Genomic DNA, 18,162 nt, shown 5'->3' on the forward strand with positions numbered 1-18,162 from the left:
TTGGCACAATTATGTTGTTCATACTGATGTTAACCCTGTCTGTGCACACGGTGAAGAACTCTGTCGTCCAGTGATCTAAGCCTCTGCCTCCTGTAAAGCTTCACAGGTCCGTCGGTTATGTCCTGCGCGGCTCGCCCAGCTCTAGTTCAATCAGTCATAGAAAGTCAGAAGATCTTTTGCAGGGAGCGAAACGGCAACGTAGCTGCTTTATGTCTTTGGGTTTTTTGACATGTCTAGTAGTTTACTTCATTGAGTGTTGACAAGAAACACGTGTAGACAAAATATGTGTTTTGTTTTGATGTATTGAGGTACGCAAAGGCGCGTAGTGACGCAAGTGACATTAAGCAATTCGGATTTTTGCCGCGCATGCGTACCAGTTATGTGCACCCCTGTTTATAATGATACAATGTGCACCAAAGTACATACAAAACATAATACATCACTTTCATTACCCTGATTGGTTGATGGTTTTTACATGAAATGTATCTTGACCATTACTTGACAACAAAAATGAAGTGTCATTGTCATTGCCATTGTTGGGTGGTTTTGGCACAGTGGGCAAGAGCGTTGATCCTCTGATCAAAGGGCATTGGGGAACACCAGTTCGAAACCTGCCTCTAGCAGTTGTGTCCTTGGGCAAGACACTTCACCCTAATCTGATCCTGTGGGTATTGTCCACAGTATTCACTGTTACAAGTCTGATATGTGTAATATGTTATGTAAAGTGCTTGAGCATTTGGAAAAGCGCTCTAATAAATGTAATGAATAATTATTATTATTATTATTAGCAGGCTAGCCCTTCACAGTGCTAACAAAGAGCTGAAGCCTCAACTCAACGGAGTGTCCACACTTATAAATTGACACTGGCTGTCGTTTCCTAGTTTGGATTCACACAGGGGTTCTGGTAAAATGATAGTTTGTTAACTATCATAGTTTGAATACGGATTACAACTTTGTTAATGCTGTTATGTAAAACTTTACCAAAAGCTGCTCGACCGTTGTCTCTACGTCTGCAGGGTGTTTACAGGGAAAGAGAAGGATAGAGGCGGAGTGCTTCGCGCCACTCATCACCCTTGGTGTACATTCTAGAGCGCTCCGAGCAGAAGCAACATGTATTCAGACAAAATGACAAAAAGGGGTCTAGTAGCCCTATATTTCATATGGGTTACAATAGGATATACTTTATTGATCCCAAATTGGGAATTGTTTTAGTCACAGCAGTAAACAAGGCATTGCTCATCATTTGAATAATATAAAGAGAAGAAAATAAACAAACATAAAATAGAAATAGAAAATAAATCAGAACTGAAAAGTTAAATATATACAAGTCGACCGTCTTGGGCTTAACAGAGGGTTGTTTTAGTTGTTTGATCTGAACCAGCCCACACGGACCTCAGTTTGTATTTACATAACCCCAAACAGGTTCGGTGTGAACAGTTTGTTTCACCTTTTTATTACACGCTAAGTTGAATACACAATTATTTTGGTCAATTTGGAATTTCAGATGTCTCGCTAGAATACAGCTGCTCGGATGGCGGGCCGTTTCTAAGGGTGGTCTGATCCAGGGACTATATGCGGTCTATCCGAAAGAAGTCTGGTCAATTCATCGTCAGCGGTGGCTGAAAAAAAACATCTGTGTTCCTCCGTCAGAAAAGACTGTGGGATACTATTTGAAGATACACTTTTTATTTTTGTGGAGAGAAACTTTGGATTCACTTTGGCTTAGCTTCTCCAGTGAAAAAGAGAATAGAGGAAGCAATAAGATGATTTTTTAAATCAATAAAAGTATTTTTAAAACAATATTGGGAGTCAAGTCATTGGTTTAATTGGTATTTAGCAGTAAGCTGGAACAAATGTGCAGAGTCCATTCGAAATGAACGCAAATGAATCACATTACCAAGTTTGATCCCAACTTACTCCTGTATTTCGGCGGGATACATTCTATAAATTTATACTTGTGATTAGTCCTGATTAATCAGATTGTTATAGTGGTCAACGCTATTAAATATTTGAATCGATTCACACCATATATATATATATATATATATATATATATATTATACTCATACTCAGTCTGATTGACAGGTGGACACAGCATCACAGAGGCCCTCACCCCCTAGATACACCTTTGTTCATCCTCTTCCTCCTTCTCCTTCTTCTCCAGCTTATCCTTCACCCCTCCTCTAACCACCTATCATTAAACTTACATCCTTCTTGCTGTCAGTTATTTAAAGTGGGCTGTCCTTCTCTCAGGGTTTTACACATGCACAACTCAATAAACCTTTTCTTGCTTTCCATCTTTGTTGAACTTGGTCTACCCAAAATGAATAAGTTCTGTATTTCCTCCAGATACATGGTGTAGTTAAAGAGCAGGAATATATCCATGGTTACCATTGCTATGCATTGGCATAGCAACCATAAAGTGTAGTATTTGTAGCTCTGCCTGGCTTTGAAAGCAAGCATTACTGACAAACCAGATCGCTCAGTGTTTTCTTAAAATGTACACTATGTTTTTGAGAAGAGGAGAGAACCATTTAACCAAAGTGCTGCTCCCTGATCAAACAAAGTGAATTATTCAATAATAATTAATCTTTCATTCTGATCTGAGCTATATTTACTGCTTATGCCCTGGATATTGGGTTGAAGCTTGCGTCACGTATCTCACCATGTTTTCTCGTCCATCTCTTCCTGCTCCAGGTGGCCTGTGACCTGCTGCGGAGGATCATACGGATCCTGTACCTCAGCAAGAGGCTGCAGGGCCAGCTGCAGGGGGGCAGCAGGGAGATCACCAAGGCTGCACAGAGCCTCAACGAACTAGGTAAGGACAGGCATCTTTATTTAAGGTACAATTCTCTTTCTACACAACTACAACAGTTGCTGTAGTGTACCAGCAAGCAGTACATCCAGTAGGTTTGTCCCTTCACCAGTGCAGATTCTTACAGAAAACTCTACAAATCTACTACAGAATTATATCTAAAACTGAAAATCCTCCTTTAGGAGTGGCCCAATCAGTGCTCAGACATTAGCCCCATATGCCCCTTTCACACCAACGCAGCTCCCGTTCTAGCTCCGTGCTTGCGCTCTTCTGGTTCGGAACCGTTTTTTCTTTTCAGCCCCCGTTTTGTTCACACCGCCCAGAGCCCGACTGGTGCTGCCGCTGCTGCGTCATGACGTCACCGTTTACGTCGCTGATTTTCTCCCCAATGGCGCTCATAACAACAATTCATTGTTTATTAATGCGTTTCAGCGGTATTTACCGACCGCTGCAGTGCTGCTCGTCCACCGGAGTTTATTCTCCCGCTAACTCACAGCAGCGGCTGGAAAGTATTCACTGTCTGACTGTCACACAAGCAGCTGATAAATATCCCCAATTCCCCATAAATTAATGTGTGTCAGTATGAATTGACGCTGTTTGGCATCACAACTAGGGGTGTAATGGTTCAACACAGTCTCACGGCATTTCGTGTTATAGTCACGAAATTAATCTATTGATTCGTGTTCACCAACACGATTTTGCCATTTTTTTCGTGTCACACAGAACGATTTTAAAAGCAATGTAAATAATAACAAATTAGAAGGAAAAACAGATAAAAAAAAATACAGATTTCAGTTTTCTGACACAGAACGATTTTAGAAGCAATGTATTTCTATTGGTAGTATGTTTCGTGCCTGCACCAAATAATAACAAATTAGAAGGAAAAAAAGATTAAAAAAAATACATATTTCAGTATTCTGAGGCTCTGAGCCATTTCTTTTCCTCGCGGACGGCAAAAAAACTCAGACATTATACAATTTAAAATAAAAGGGATAGGGTTAGGCTTAGGGTAAGATATTGAGTAAGAAAATGTTTTTATGAACCACACAGCTTCTGGTATTCCAAGACCCGACCGGACAAAAAGACGTGGTGCAGGCACGAAACATACTACCAATAGAAATACATTGCATTTAAAATCGTTCTGTGTGACACGAAAAAAATGCGAAAATCGTGTTGGTGAACACGAATCAATAGATTAAATTAATTTCGTGACTATTACACGAAATGTCGTGAGACTGGGTTGAATGGTTCACAGAATTCACGGTTCGGTACGTACCTCGGTTTGGGGGTCACGGTTCGGTACGCGTTCGGTACAACAAGAAAAAGCAAAAAAGAGTCCCAAATGCATAATTCCAGGTTTGATGTTATTTATTTTGAACAGTAGAGCAAGTTTCAGTATACAAATAAGGAACATTTTGAATAATTAACTGTATTACACAGTTAAAAACAAACCACAAACAGTACCACACACACTCAGATGGCCATATTATCTACAATGGCTGATGTCAAACAAAAAGGTTTCATCAAGCTGTAAAACTAAAAAGAATGTCTTGAAAATATTACATAATAAATTATAAAGTGTTTCAAGGGCGCATAGCAATTGAAATATATATGCCAATAGCTTCCGTTATTTATTTTGGTCTCTCGGCTTTCATGTCTATTGGCTTCTTAAAAACAGCGGGGATAAGCTGTTGAACTGCTGTTGTCTTTTGCCGGGCTCCGGTGATTGGCAAATCTGGGTGATGCCTTCTGATATGATTTAGCATGTTTGGCGTGTGTTACCATTAGCATACCGCACCGCTGTCAACGCCGACACACCGTCCTCGTCCGATCCACCACTCGCACTCCATCGTTGTTGTAGTCCACAGGGAACCCAAAATGTTCCCACACAGCTGATTTAAAAGAAGCAGGTGGGTCTTCTAGCTCCTGTGTGTTATCTGAAATCGCCATACTAACTTTTCTTCTTCTTGTATTTTGTTCGTTTTGTTGTTTTCTTCTTGTTCTTTGTTGTTTAAGGGCGGCTGGCAAACAGCTTTTAGGCGCAATACCGCCCCCTGGATTATATATAGTGTAATGGATACTGCCCTGAGTGACAGACTTTTTTCCCACTCATAAAAAAGGCGTATTCGTTGTGTGACTGCATGTGCCGAACTGTGACGGTTCGGGACGAATACGGATACAGTTACACCCCTAATCACAACGCTTTTATGAAAGTGTCTCTGATATAAAATGGGTGATGTTAGCATAGCAACCGAAGCTAAACTGACTATCTTGACTACTTGTTGCTGTCCTAATGTGGCATAAGCCGTTTTCTACAGTCACATTTTACCGGCGTATTTTTCATTATGATTCTACTTGTGATAGTCGGACATGACAACCTGTGCAGCCCATGTATTGATTCCATCCGATAGCTGCTATAATACAAAACAAAACGTCTGCCTGCTCTCCACAATGATCAATAACAGAGAACGGATGGTCAAAGTAAGGTACAAATGAACAGAATCACACGAAGCCTGGTTAGTGTTGCCTGACTTTATAAAGTGTGTTTTTTTTATAAGTGTGTGGTTGCGTTCTAGTCACTTTGCTCAGAGCTACTGCTGGTTACAACTTGTATTTGCCGTACTCGCCATAAACTGTTAGCTTAGGTTAATCTCGCCCCCCTCCGACGTAAGCGTGACGTATGCGGTTCTTGCTTCTAGACCGACAATTTTTTCGAGCTTGGTAAGAACCGGTTTTCAGGGAAAAGAGCCGGCACCGCTGCGGTGTGAACAGGAAAAATGGGTGCTTATCAGGCACAAGCTCCGAACCGGCCCTGGAACCGCGTTGGTGTGAAAGGGGCAATAGAGATGCTTTCTCTCAAGAGAGCCTTTCACACCACACTCAACTGGTTATTCAATCCAATGATTCACTTAGCATAAGCACATTACGTTTGTCTATACTTGATGAACTTGATGAAGATCAGATTACATTTTATGACCAACTAATACAGAAACTCAGGGAATTTCAAACAGTTCACATGATTTTAAGCATATTATTTGCTGTAAAAGTCATTGCTAATTCGAAATTAAATGTTTTAATTGGAACTTGAAAAACAAATTTGCCAAGCAGGGTCTTTGCTCATCTGATGATAATACAGTGTGACTATAGGAGGCTTCTCATTGCTGTATAGTACAAACATACAGTGGAGGAAACAAGTATTTTATCCCCTGCAGATTTAGTAAATGTACCCACTTACAAATAAATTAACAGTCTGTAATTTTAATGGTAGGTTTATATAAACAGTGAGAGTAAGAATATCAAAAAGAAAATCCAGAAATTGACATTATATAAAAGATACACATGTATTTGCATTTAACTGGGAAATAAGTATTTGATCCCCTTGCAGAACATGTGTTAGTACTTGGTGGAGAAACCGTTGTTGGACACACAGAGGTCAGACGCTTCTTGTAGTTCAGGGGTTTTCAAAGTGTGGGAAGGTGAGCCTCCCCTCAGAGAACATAAGAACAGCCGCGCCCCCCCTCCCAATTATTATTGCTATTATTATTATTATTATTATTGTTGTTGTTGCTATAATGCAGGGGTATTCAATTGCATTTCAAAGAGGTCCAGTAAGAGAAAATGAAGACTGTTTCTCTCCTCTTGTCTCGTATCTGTGTGTGTGTTTGAATCTATCGTGCTGACTCACTGACTGCACCGATTTGATTGGCTGAGTAGCGTCACCTCCTTAAAACATTAAACAATAACTTTTTAAAACCTTTTTATCTTTATGTTTTAAACATATTGTATAAAACTCCCCCACTACTTGGACTATTCCTTGCACCCCAGAATAAGCCCGAATGGTCTCAACCATATTGCATCAGTAACGTGCACTTTGTTGTTATAACAAGATCGCAAGGACAGTGGTAGCGATCGGAAAATTGAGTGTTGTTCAGTTTGTGTGTTGTGGAACATGCGTGTCCGTGCACGAAAATATACCACACACCCAATTACAATAGCATGTTCAATTCACTACCCTGGAAGTTAATAAAGTTGTTACAGTTGGAACAGCCTGTGGACAGCCGTTCTTCCTTGCATGTCAGTCGCCGACACCTTCTTACAGAGGACAGGAACATTTAGCTGTAGCACGACCCGTATATTTTTCGCACGCCGTGTTCTCAACACATATTTTTTAAACATTTTTTACAGTTTCAACATCGTGGATACATCCTTATATGCTCCCGGCAACACACTGAACGTTAACTGTGCCTCCTTATTACACTCACCCCTACTTTAGTGGGAACAATGAGTCTGCGTCTTTGATGCACACAGGAATAAACGATCATCCTCTGGCTGCAGCCTTGACCGGTGTTGTGCCAAATTATGCCCCCCTGTCATGCCCCCCTTAAAAATATGCTGACAAAGACTATGTAACATTTGTAAACATATATTTTGATTATTATGTGACAAATATGTAAAATTAAACAATACATTTTAAAGCACGTGTATACAGACAGGACGTAACAATAATAACAAAAAAAAAAGATTTAAAAAAAAATTTGAAAAGGAAGTGACGAATGAATTTCGACACCACTACCATCAAATACGGAGCGAAAAGTTTAACCACAACAATCAAGACTATATGAGCTACCACTAAACAACTCACAGTCTGAAAATTACCATTAATAAAAACCCTGAAAGTTTACTTTTCGTTTTAAACATCGTTTTAAGGTGTAAACGTGTCATTTAGAAATGCGCGTTCCCGTGACAAGGGGGGCATTTCATGACGGGGGTGCATAATTTGGCACAACACCGGCACTTGCTTTTGATCAAAGTCAATGCGGAAAACCCGCACTCACACAGGTAGGTGGAGGTGAAGGGAATGAGCACTTTTACAGCCCTTTTGGCGAGGTGGGGGAACTCGGTCTCCACAGACAGCCAAAAGTGTGCAAGTGTCACTTTACTCGTCTTTTTCTCGTTGTTTTTTTTCTCACGCTGCGCCTCCCCTGAAGCTCTCTGGCGCCCCCCAGGGGAGGCGCGCCTCACACTTTGAAAACCGCTGTTGTAGTTGGTCTCGAGGTTTGTGAACATCTCAGGAAGGATGTTGGTCCACTCCTCTCTGAAGACCCTCTCCAAATCCTTCAGGTTTTCAGGCTGATGCTTGGCCTCTGGAAGCTTCAGCTCCCTCCACAGATGTTCTATGGGATTAAGGTCCGGAGACTGGCTAGGCCCCTCCATCACCTAAATGTGCTTCTTCTTTAGCCACTCCTGTGTTGCCTTGGCCGTATGTTCAGGGTCATTGTCCTGCTGGAAGACCCATCCATGACCCATGTTCAGTGTCCTGGCTGAGGGAAGGAGGCTATCGGCCAAGATTTGACGTCCCTGTACATCCTCTCCTCGATGCAGGGAAGTCCTCCTGTCCCCTTAGCAGAGAAACACCCCCAAAGCAGAATGTTACCACCTCCATGCTTGACGGTGGGCATGGTGTTCTGGGGGTTATAGTCAGCATAGTAGCCTCCGCCATGGAGCACTGGCAGGTTATTTTCATGCTGCTGTTAATCTGGAGAGCATATCAACAGACTCTAGTTGACGGCGCATATGATTATATAATCAGACGACGTGCGATAAAAAAACATTATAACACATATGATATAATGAGACGTTCTGCAGTAAGGAGGAGGTTTCACCGACGACAGGTGGCTCTGGCTTTTATGTATAGTTGACGGAGCATTTTTAGTTTGAACGACACTGTTCAACACTTCATTCTGCTTCACTCTTCCGCTAAAGATTTTGAAGACATCCGCGTTCTTGTGACTCGTAAATACTACACTTCCTGTGTTTTGGTGCGGACTGCGTTCACACCAGCTACCGCTCCAGTTCACTTGCAAGCGGTCCGAGACCACCTCTTTTAAGCGGACCTGAGTCCGGTTGTTTAGTTCACTTCAAAGGTCTCGGACTGTGTTCAAACCAACCCAAACGAACCGCACCAAACGGCTGAAAGCACCAGGGTTCGATTCAACCGGACTATACAAGGCTGGTGTAAATGCGACTTAAATCATTCAGATATTCATTGGCAAATTTCAGACGGTTCGTACATGTGCCTTCTTGAGCAGGAGGACCTGGCGGGTGTTGCAGGATTTGATCCATTATGGTGTAGTGTGTTACCAATAGTTTTCTTGGGGACCCAGCTGCCTTGAGATCATTAACAAGTTCCTCCTGTGTAGTTCTTGGCTGATCCCTCACCTTTCTCATGATCATCAATACCCCACGGGGCGAGATCTTGTGTGGAGCCCCAGCTATTGATGCTAATTTTGTCTTTCTTCCATTTCTGAATAATCATACCAAGCTGCTTTCTGATGGTCTTGTAGCCAGTCCCAGCCTTGTGCAGGTCTACAGTCTGGTCCCTGAGGTCCTTAGACAGCTCTTTGGTCTTGTCCATGGTGGAGAGGTTGGAATCTGATTGATTGATTCTGTGGACAGGTGTCTTTTATACAGGTAACAAGTTGATATTAGGAGTACTTTCTTAAAGGAAGATGACTCATGTAACCGGTCTGTGGGAGCCAGAATCCTTGTTTGTTGCAAGGGGATCAAATACTTATTTCCCACAGTTAAATGCAAATACATTTTTATCTTTTATATAATGTCAATTTCTGGATTTTCTTTTAGATATTCTGACTCTCACTGTTTATATTAATCTACCATTAAAATTATAGACTGTTCATTTATTTGCAAGTGGGCAAACTTACAAAATCTGCAGGGGATCAAATACTTATTTATTTACTCAGATTCTTGGATGCCTGTTAAATATTTAATGAAAGTAGCACTTGAATTGGCTAGCTACTGAAAATAATGTGAATCTTTGTTGTTAGTCCTTAATCCTTTACTAGAAGGTACAAAATATAAAAAATATTTGCGCAACCACCCTTTCACAGTTATTCATGATTAAACCATTTCATGGTACATTTAAGACTGTAATGATGCCATTATTGGGAGGTGTATGATACGTTTGTTTTGTCCAACAATTGCTGGCTAGGTTCAGAAGAATTTGTGACCTTCTGGTGTCAGCTGACAAATAGTGATATTGATGCATTGAATGCAACCACTACAGCTATCTGTGCAGTACTTCCCTTAGTTATCACAGGCATTGTGTGACAGAAGGGGATCAGAAGGGCAAGTGCTTTCAACAGCCTACGCCTGCTAGGCTGTGACCACTTCTTCACACACACACGCACGCACACGCACACACACACACACACACACACACACACACACACACACACACACACACACACACACACACACACACACACACACACACACACACACACACACACACACACTCTGCTTGGGGGATATTCCATTGACTGCAAAGACCTTTTAAATGGGGTCAGCGTCCTGAGTGTTCTGCAGCTCTTGAGGTGGTTCTGGTCTCTGCTGTGCCAGGTCGCTTGTTGTTCAACAATTCCAACAATTTTTCAAGAGGGCTTTGCTGCTCTGTGTGTGTTATGGTTCACACTGTAGTGGCCTGGACACACAGACACATTTTAGATTCCTTACACTGGAGATTTGTAAAACTCATTCAAAGTTGTAGATTTTCCCAAACTGCGGTTACTTGATAACCTTTATCGCCACCTAGTGGCCCTGCGAGCGTTTGAGTTGTCAGGAGGACAGAGATATCTTTTTAGAAGAAAATCCAATTGTTTTCAAGCGCAGAATAAATAAATAAATTACTACAGGACAAAACTGGGGAAAGTTGGGAAGAAACAACATTTTACGTGTTAATCTCCCCCCTCTGGCCTGATGTACTCCCTGTATCCAGATCTACATTGAGAGGCATACAGATTCTTAATTGTTTATTCAAAGAGGTGACAAGCAATATCAAGGTACTCTATCACTGTACATAAACATTTGTCTCATAATGCACTAACCAGAAAACATTACGCACTTCTGCAGTGCTCCATATACTCCATGTAATTCTTAAGTGTATAGCAACAAATGACACTCATCGATCATGGCTCGTACCCTTCAGGGACATTTTTTGTACTGACGAAAAAAACAACTTTAAATGCAATTCTTTAACTCACACATATTCAGCCAATTGTTTCACTTTTTATTTTAACGTTATCTCTTTATTCCTCTGATCTCAAGGAACACATCTTTTCAGAAATGTATTATTCATTAGGTAAACTGCTCAGACCACATTGTTATTGAGCACATGTGTATTTAGCTGGTTAGACTTGTTGAATACAATATTCTCCATCATTGTATTATTATTTCCTGTGTTTTTCCAAAAATATTTCCGATCTCTCTCTTTGCATAAACAATACTCATAATCTTCATCTAAACACCGGTTGTTTGTGCCATGGACTGTTACATTCCTTTAACCTGCTAAGCCCTGAGCCTGTTTTCCAGGTCTCAGACTCGAAAATGACATTCCCAGAACAAATGACTATAACTTCACTTCTAAAAGGGGTAAATTAATAATCTTTTTTCTCAAAGCAATGATAAACCTGTGAGTTGGATGTAGAAGAGTCAGAATCAATATAGATTTTTTTAATTTTAAAGTAAATTCAGATTGAACATAGTAAAAAAATGTAAATGTTTGTCCATCCAAAAAAAAAACATTACTTATAGTGATAACCACCCTTGAATGATGGGATAGTAGACTAAAAGCTTTAGGAATCCAAACTATAACATATAAGTACCCTGTATCAAGATTGATGCAAAAACAAGTGACATTTGACCTTTTTAGAGAGATTTGGCACAAAAAAAAACACTTCTGGGGTCATTTGGGTGGATTTGACCTATCTCTGGCCTCCCCTCGAGGGGAAGTTCCACATACACACACATTACCAAATAAGGAGTGAGAGTGACGCCTAGCCAGAAATCCCAAAACAGGAAGCTGCCATACACTCTGGAAGCTATCATTAGCAGCTAATATGAAAACTCAGTTTTTGACATAAAAATTGAATTATGGATTATCAATAATTTTTTCAAAGTGACAGACACATTGGATTAACCTATGGATTAGCTTTCAGCCACGTTTTTCTCGTTTTAATCTCATTGAACACAACTTTTGATCAGAATAACAGCAAAAGGTGAGCATATCTCCGTTTTTTGCTGCCTAAAGCTACGTCGTGTGTTGTCTGTATTTGCTTCCCCTGTCGCGAGTTCTGATTGCTCAGTGATGATACTTATATTTCTAGAATCTGTGGAATCTCAGCTTGCTAGCAAAGCTTGTTTGTGCAGATCCGATTAGTATATCGATCGATTTATACCTAGAGTTCTGTGCTAAGTGCGTTAGCATTTTCTCGCTCAGGGCTCATTTAGACGCTTCTTGTGAGACTTGTGTTTTGTTTCGGTAAAAATGGTTCATCTCGTCAGTTAGCTTAGTTTCTTCCCGTTAAGTGAGTATGACACATTCATAGTTTATTACATTTTAAGAAGCCCTAAAACACAGTTTCGTGAAAAAAAAAGCCCGTTTAACAGGTAAATTCCCAATTACTTTACATAATTGACAAGTTAACTTTATTCCCATTACTCGATATCCTGAGAGCATAGACACTTTTGTCTGGCTTCCGTGTCCTTAAAGGTCACCTTCTTGTTTCTCCTGGGGTCAATCCAGGAGTTATGGATGACTACATTGTTGGGTGTAGGGTCAGCTTCTACCACAGACACCACCCTCTTCTTCATCTTGCTTTTCAAAACTTTTTGGAATTTCTGTCGTGTGAAGGCATAGAGGAGCGGGTGAAAGATAGTGGTTCCATAGGCCATCACCAGGAAGCCTAAGCGGAGGCGAACAGTTAAATCACTGGGCCCAGTGCTGAGAAGGATGGTGTTTAGCACGGTTATTGGAGTCCAGCAAAGTAAGAAGGTGGAGATGATGAGAAGAGACATCTTGAAGACCCGTCTCTGCCTCTCCCGTCTCTCCCGATGCCGCTTGACTGCTCGTCTTAGTGCAATGATGACGGACACTGACGCTCGCATGCCCAAAGGTGCAGTCCCACCTGCCCGGACTCCTGTGCTGCTCTGTGACGCGTCTGTTGACTCGACTTGAGTCGCAGTGCTCAAAGAGATAGTGTTTTTACTCTTTTGCCTCTTTTTAGGAAGGTTGTGCTGAAAGCGTGTTCCAATGCGAATATTAAGTGCCTGAAGGATCTTGTAGTAAGTCACTAGCATTACTAAAGCTGTAAAAAAGAATATAGGGATCTGTGCTAGTAGGTGATAGTACAAACCAAGCTCTGTGTAATACTCATTAGTATGAGACACTGTGACAACTGCAGTCTGGTTCACAAACTCTGAATCAGAGTTGATGAAGAATCCCACTTCCATAAATGGAACCAGGAAACTGAAAAAGGAGAGAGCCCAGATGGATCCCAGTAGAACCACAGCTCGGCCCATTGTAAGCACACGGTTGGCCGGCCGCACTAAGATGTCATAGCGGTCTACAGTGATGGCCAGGATGGTTGAAGCAGTCGCTACACTTGCAAACGAGACGCAGGCCTCATGGAAACAGCAGATCATGGCTGTGTCCGCCTCCAAAGGAAGTAACACCACCACGGCTGTCAGCGGGATACAGCATATACACACCTGAAACAAGACGGGAATTTAAGTTATATCCCACATTACGTTCTTTTTGGTATTTTTTGTTTAGCACCAGTTATAACTAGAACCAAAACTGTTGTGATGCAATGCGATGCCACAACATGTTTTGACATGCCAATAAAGCTATTTGAATAGAAAGTAATGAGAACCGAGCTAAGTTGATTGGTGTGCTGCTCAAGCTAACTTACAGTATCTCTTGGAGCCTCAGCAGAGCAGAGATCTCCTCCAGCTCTAGTGTGCATAAAGGATATATAAGCTGTGTCTCTGCCGTCTTAACATGGGCAACCCAGGATCACTGGCTAATGGAATGGACGAGCTAACAGCATTAGCTAGGAGTCAAATGTTATATCTGGAGTGTAGTTTAATGTGCTAAATGAAAACGGCTGCACCTTATGGTCTGATGGTCTTACCTGCAGCAGGATATATCTGACAATAACGTTTTTTCTGCCTTGATTTTCATCAACAATATTTGCATCATCAACATTCCCAGCGGTCCATTTGATATGGTGCAACTGTCACAAAACACATTTTCCCCTGGGATTTTTAAAGCATTGTGATTGATCCATCGATCCTCTCTAGCATTCTGCTGCCACAAATGTATTGCTGATGGCATTGTTCTCTCAGACAATGCCATCAGCAATAAACTAGTGGCAGCGGACTGCTGTAGCTCCAGAAGTCTTAATATACCAACCACTTGATGTTAAATCCCTTTGGCAATAACATAACTGATAAATGTAAATAGAGGTCAGGACTCACCAACACATCCACCACATGCAGGTTCATGGTGATGATGTTGGAGACAGAGCTGATCAGGTTCTGTTTCATACAGTAGAGGACAAGCACAGTCAGGTTGGAGCTCAAGCCCAAAACTATCTCCAAAACTAGGAAGCCTGTCAAAGAAACCTACCAACAGAAAGAACATGTTGCCATTAAGTGTCATTCAATGATATTTTGGTCATAATAGTTCATGCTCATTGTAATGTGGAAAATGTAATTTATACTTTATTAACCAGGAAATCTTTTAAACGGTTTGTTGACATTTCATACATCCAAGTTCACGACCCTACAATGACCTGGAAATGTACCAGTTTTCTGAAGATATCAATATCTGAGATGTGAGGCTGCAGCATTACCTGGAAGCTGACAGGGTAAATGGCCTTGTCTGAGGTCATGTCAAGGTCATAGGGGTCAGCAGTGTCCAGCACAGTCATGTTGCTCATGGTGTCTGCAGAGAACCACACTGGGGATGTGTGCATGATCCTGGTAATAGGAAGAGGCCTGGAGAACAGATGGCAGACAAAAGCTGTATTCAACAAATATTCAAAAAATGTGGCATTCCATTTTTTAAAACAGAGATTTGGTAAACCGTCACAGGACCAGGGAACTTAAAGCTGGTGCTGCCTTGGCAATGGGCTTTTGATAATATGGTATTCACCTCACATCCTACATTTTTTTTTAAATATCAACACCTAAAGAGTTAAGCTCATTTAAAGCATACAATGGTATGGCTTATTTGAATTGAATACATCTGCATTTTTCTTGTTGTTCTCAGTGTATCTTAATGGTTTATGCATTTATCTTAAGTCGTTTTGGATAAAGATGAAAGCTAAATGAAATGTATTAACAATATGTTTAAAAAAGAAATCTACTCTTAGTACTATAATTCATGAAGTCACCAGACATGTATTATTTATCTTGGTAAGGAGTGCTTAGCATATAGCTCATCCTGATATCATTGGGATTCAGGGTTCATTGGTGATTTCTTCAGAATGCTTAAATACAATTTGGAGGGAAACTGTTTTCTGTGACAACACCGCTATCGCAAACATTACAAAGATTTCAAAGGGTTTTACTCATTGTACACCTTCACTATATTTTGCACAAAAACACCAAACGCCATTTTCTTTTTTGTAGAATGTGAAGTCTGTGACCATATTGATATTAGAACGCTGTCAACGGCAAGTACTATATAATAGGAAACGTGCCATACTGATTTGCAGATAGTTTTGCGGCATATTGTTTGAATTGTCTAAGGCTAATATTTTTGCAACCCTTTGCCACCTTTCAAACATTGGCATTGGGGGTCTGCGTCAAAGTAAATGTGAAAGTCCACCCCCTTAACACAGGCATTGACCAGTGTACAGATATGAGTACATTTATCTCGTTTTGTGACATGCACACTGAAGAGAGTTGCAATTATTTACCCTGGACTTCTGCTTTCAGACGTAGATCATTACTAAGTTATTACCTTAACCGATAATAATCCAATTCAGAGGCAATCATGTAATATAATACATTATTTTATATATCTATTATATATTTATATATGTATATTTATATAGTTACAACCGGCCCTTTGAGTGCAACCATAATGCTAATGTGGCCCGCGATGAAATTGAGTTTGACACCCCTGCCGTAAGGTTTGGACTGAAAATAACTGAGTATAGGTTTGATATTGGGCTGAAACTCACCACTGCCTCCCAACAGTGTCCTCTACAGTTTAGCAGCAATCGAAGCGACCAGAAGGAACTTTGTAGGCCATGTCAAACCATCCCACCATATTCTGACGTGAAAAGATCGCTCTTCACTTGATCCAATTGATTTACAATTGAACATATTTCGATTTGACGGACAATAAAGACAAAAAATCTTCCATGAGTTTTTGCTTTGGGGTTAGTAACACCACTCAGCTAAAGGGAAAAGTCTGTTTGTGAAACACAGAGAGCTATGTTGGGGGACATGTGGCTGGCAACATCAGTGCAGTGCACTCCCATCAATGCTTCCTTTCAGGCATTGCTCTGTCCTATCATTGTCCAGGCCTTGGACTGTTGCCTTCAATCGCTTCCCTCTTGAAAATGATGCCAGTGCCAACCCTACTGTCTCCACTTCTCTCCACTTCTCAGGTATTGTACGTCTCTCAACACGTCCCGAGGTGCTCCACCACACTTTGTCATCATGTCCTGATACAGGTAGAAAGTTCCAAGAAGAATAGTGTGTGTGGTTGCTCCTCTGGATTTGACCCAGTTAAACCCTTCACATCGAGTTGCAATAAAGGCCAGATAGCAGTGTGTAGGTCATATCCTTGGAGAACAATTGAAAAGATTGATTCTTTGATTCTTGAACATTCACAGCCTGCATTTCCATTTAAATTCATAAACTGCATAAAAGAAATAGTGAATCATGTTATGACTTATTTTCATCATCTCCTTTCCTTATGCCCCTTCTCAGCCACATTCCACCTCTGGTCCTGCAAAGGAGAAGCAGGTCATATTTCAGTTAAATAGTATCAACCTGGCACGTCACAATCAGAGCCCCCCCCCACGGTGTATATATATTGCATCATGTCTCCCACCTTATTTTAATTATTGTATCATCCCCTGACAGACTCCTTGAGTGCTAATTGGACGCCTGTTTGTGTTTTTAATCAGTTTTTGTCCTTGCCTTTTATCTTTGATGGTTCTTGTCATGTGCCGGTCAATAAATGAGCACTGAAAACAGTAAACTGGTTTCCTGCCGGCTGTCTTAGTATTAGTCACTTTCTATTGACAGTACATATTGTAATTCAAATAATAAAAGCAACACGCAACACATTTTACAGCGGTTGATTCAAATCAACAACGGCTCCACACAGGGAGATGAAACAGCTGCAGATAAAGGTGACCTGTTGAAAGATGTATCCTTTACTTTGCAAAACGTATACGGCCCCCAACCAGCCAACCACCTACAGTATAACTATCAACAACCAGGTTCCAGAAACACCCCAGGCTGCATTTCTGTAGAGGTTTAAGCAAGGTATAATATATATTTTTCAGATATTACTCTGAAAATTAAATATCATTTTAAAATGAAAAAAACTGATGAGGGTTTTTTTTCCAATATTTTCTCACATTTTATTGACCAAACAATACATCAAATAATAAACCACAATATAATAATTCCTAAGTGCAGCCTTACATTGGCTCTAAGCCTTCATGTCCTGTCCCCGACTGCTTCTTGTTTAATGCCTGCTGCAGTGAAGTCTTCACAGTCTTTTTAAATGCACAAAGTGTGCAAAATTGCCTTGGCTCATCCCTTCTTTTAGCTGTATGTTGTACAACATGCATCTGTCCTGTGGGTGGCATTAAACATTCTGATTCGTTTTGTGTTGTATGAGCTTTTCTACAACAGGAGAACTGGTCTCTGTGGAAGGCAGTGAACTCGGCTAATCTTTTGAAGACCCATATTCATGCTGTTCGACAGCCACTCATTTTGTCTAATTATTCTATATATATGTCAGTGACAGTGCCTTTATGCAATACATTGCCTTGCAATCAGAACAGGAGAAACAGGTTAAGTGCATCATTGTGCCTTGTGTGTTTGCTTACCTTTAGAAAGAGACCATTCCTCAGTGAGCGTTGGGTCCATTGGGGTCCTTTCCGTCCCTGCTTTGTAATCTCAATCCCCAAAGGTTGCATAGAGCCCACAGGTGAGTGGCTGAGGTTTAGTATAGTGCATCATTCAATGATGCTTGTTAGTGAGTCCCTTCAGGATACAACTGGACAGTCAGAAAGCTGCATCCACAGAGCCAGAAGAGATCAGATACTGCTGCTCCGCCTCCGCCTCGCTCACTCTGCTCCTCTCTCTGTCTCTCTCTCTCTCTCTGTGCGCCTCTCTCTCTCTCTCTCTGTGTGTCTCTCTCTCTCTCTCTCTCTCTCTCTCTCTCTCTCTCTCCTTCTCTCTCTCTCTCTCTCTCGCTCTCTCCTCTCTCTCTCTACTCTCTCTCTCTC

The 18,162-nt window shown here is 41.1% G+C and overlaps 2 protein-coding genes across 3 annotated transcripts in view; one reads left to right on the forward strand and one right to left on the reverse strand.

The window, feature by feature from the left end:
* The window catches only part of LOC117484723 (conserved oligomeric Golgi complex subunit 5-like), a 37,248-nt gene extending 19,373 nt beyond the window's left edge, over positions 1 to 17,875 (forward strand). Inside the window, exons 6-8 of one of the 2 annotated variants that reach the window (XM_034133136.1) lie at positions 2,698 to 2,818; positions 16,300 to 16,365; positions 17,767 to 17,875. In XM_034133136.1, the coding sequence (XP_033989027.1) occupies positions 2,698 to 2,818; positions 16,300 to 16,365; positions 17,767 to 17,828 (249 nt within the window). In that variant the 3' untranslated portion in view covers positions 17,829 to 17,875. Of the gene's footprint in view, positions 1 to 2,697; positions 2,819 to 16,299; positions 16,366 to 16,624; positions 17,135 to 17,766 lie in introns of those variants that run through there. The other variant, XM_034133137.1, reaches the window with a different exon arrangement.
* Positions 12,231 to 16,269, reverse strand: LOC117484721 (G-protein coupled receptor 22-like). Its single transcript, XM_034133135.1, has 4 exons — positions 15,868 to 16,269; positions 14,530 to 14,674; positions 14,153 to 14,299; positions 12,231 to 13,381 (listed from the first exon to the last, which is right to left on the reverse strand). The coding sequence occupies exons 2-4, from the start codon at positions 14,650 to 14,652 to the stop codon at positions 12,329 to 12,331; spliced, it is 1,323 nt and encodes a 440-aa protein (XP_033989026.1). The 5' UTR covers positions 14,653 to 14,674; positions 15,868 to 16,269; the 3' UTR covers positions 12,231 to 12,328.
* Positions 17,876 to 18,162: the final 287 nt, after the last annotated feature.

The sequence above is a fragment of the Trematomus bernacchii genome, unplaced genomic scaffold (assembly GCF_902827165.1).
Source record: "Trematomus bernacchii unplaced genomic scaffold, fTreBer1.1, whole genome shotgun sequence".
NCBI classification, from domain to species: Eukaryota; Metazoa; Chordata; class Actinopteri; order Perciformes; family Nototheniidae; genus Trematomus; species Trematomus bernacchii.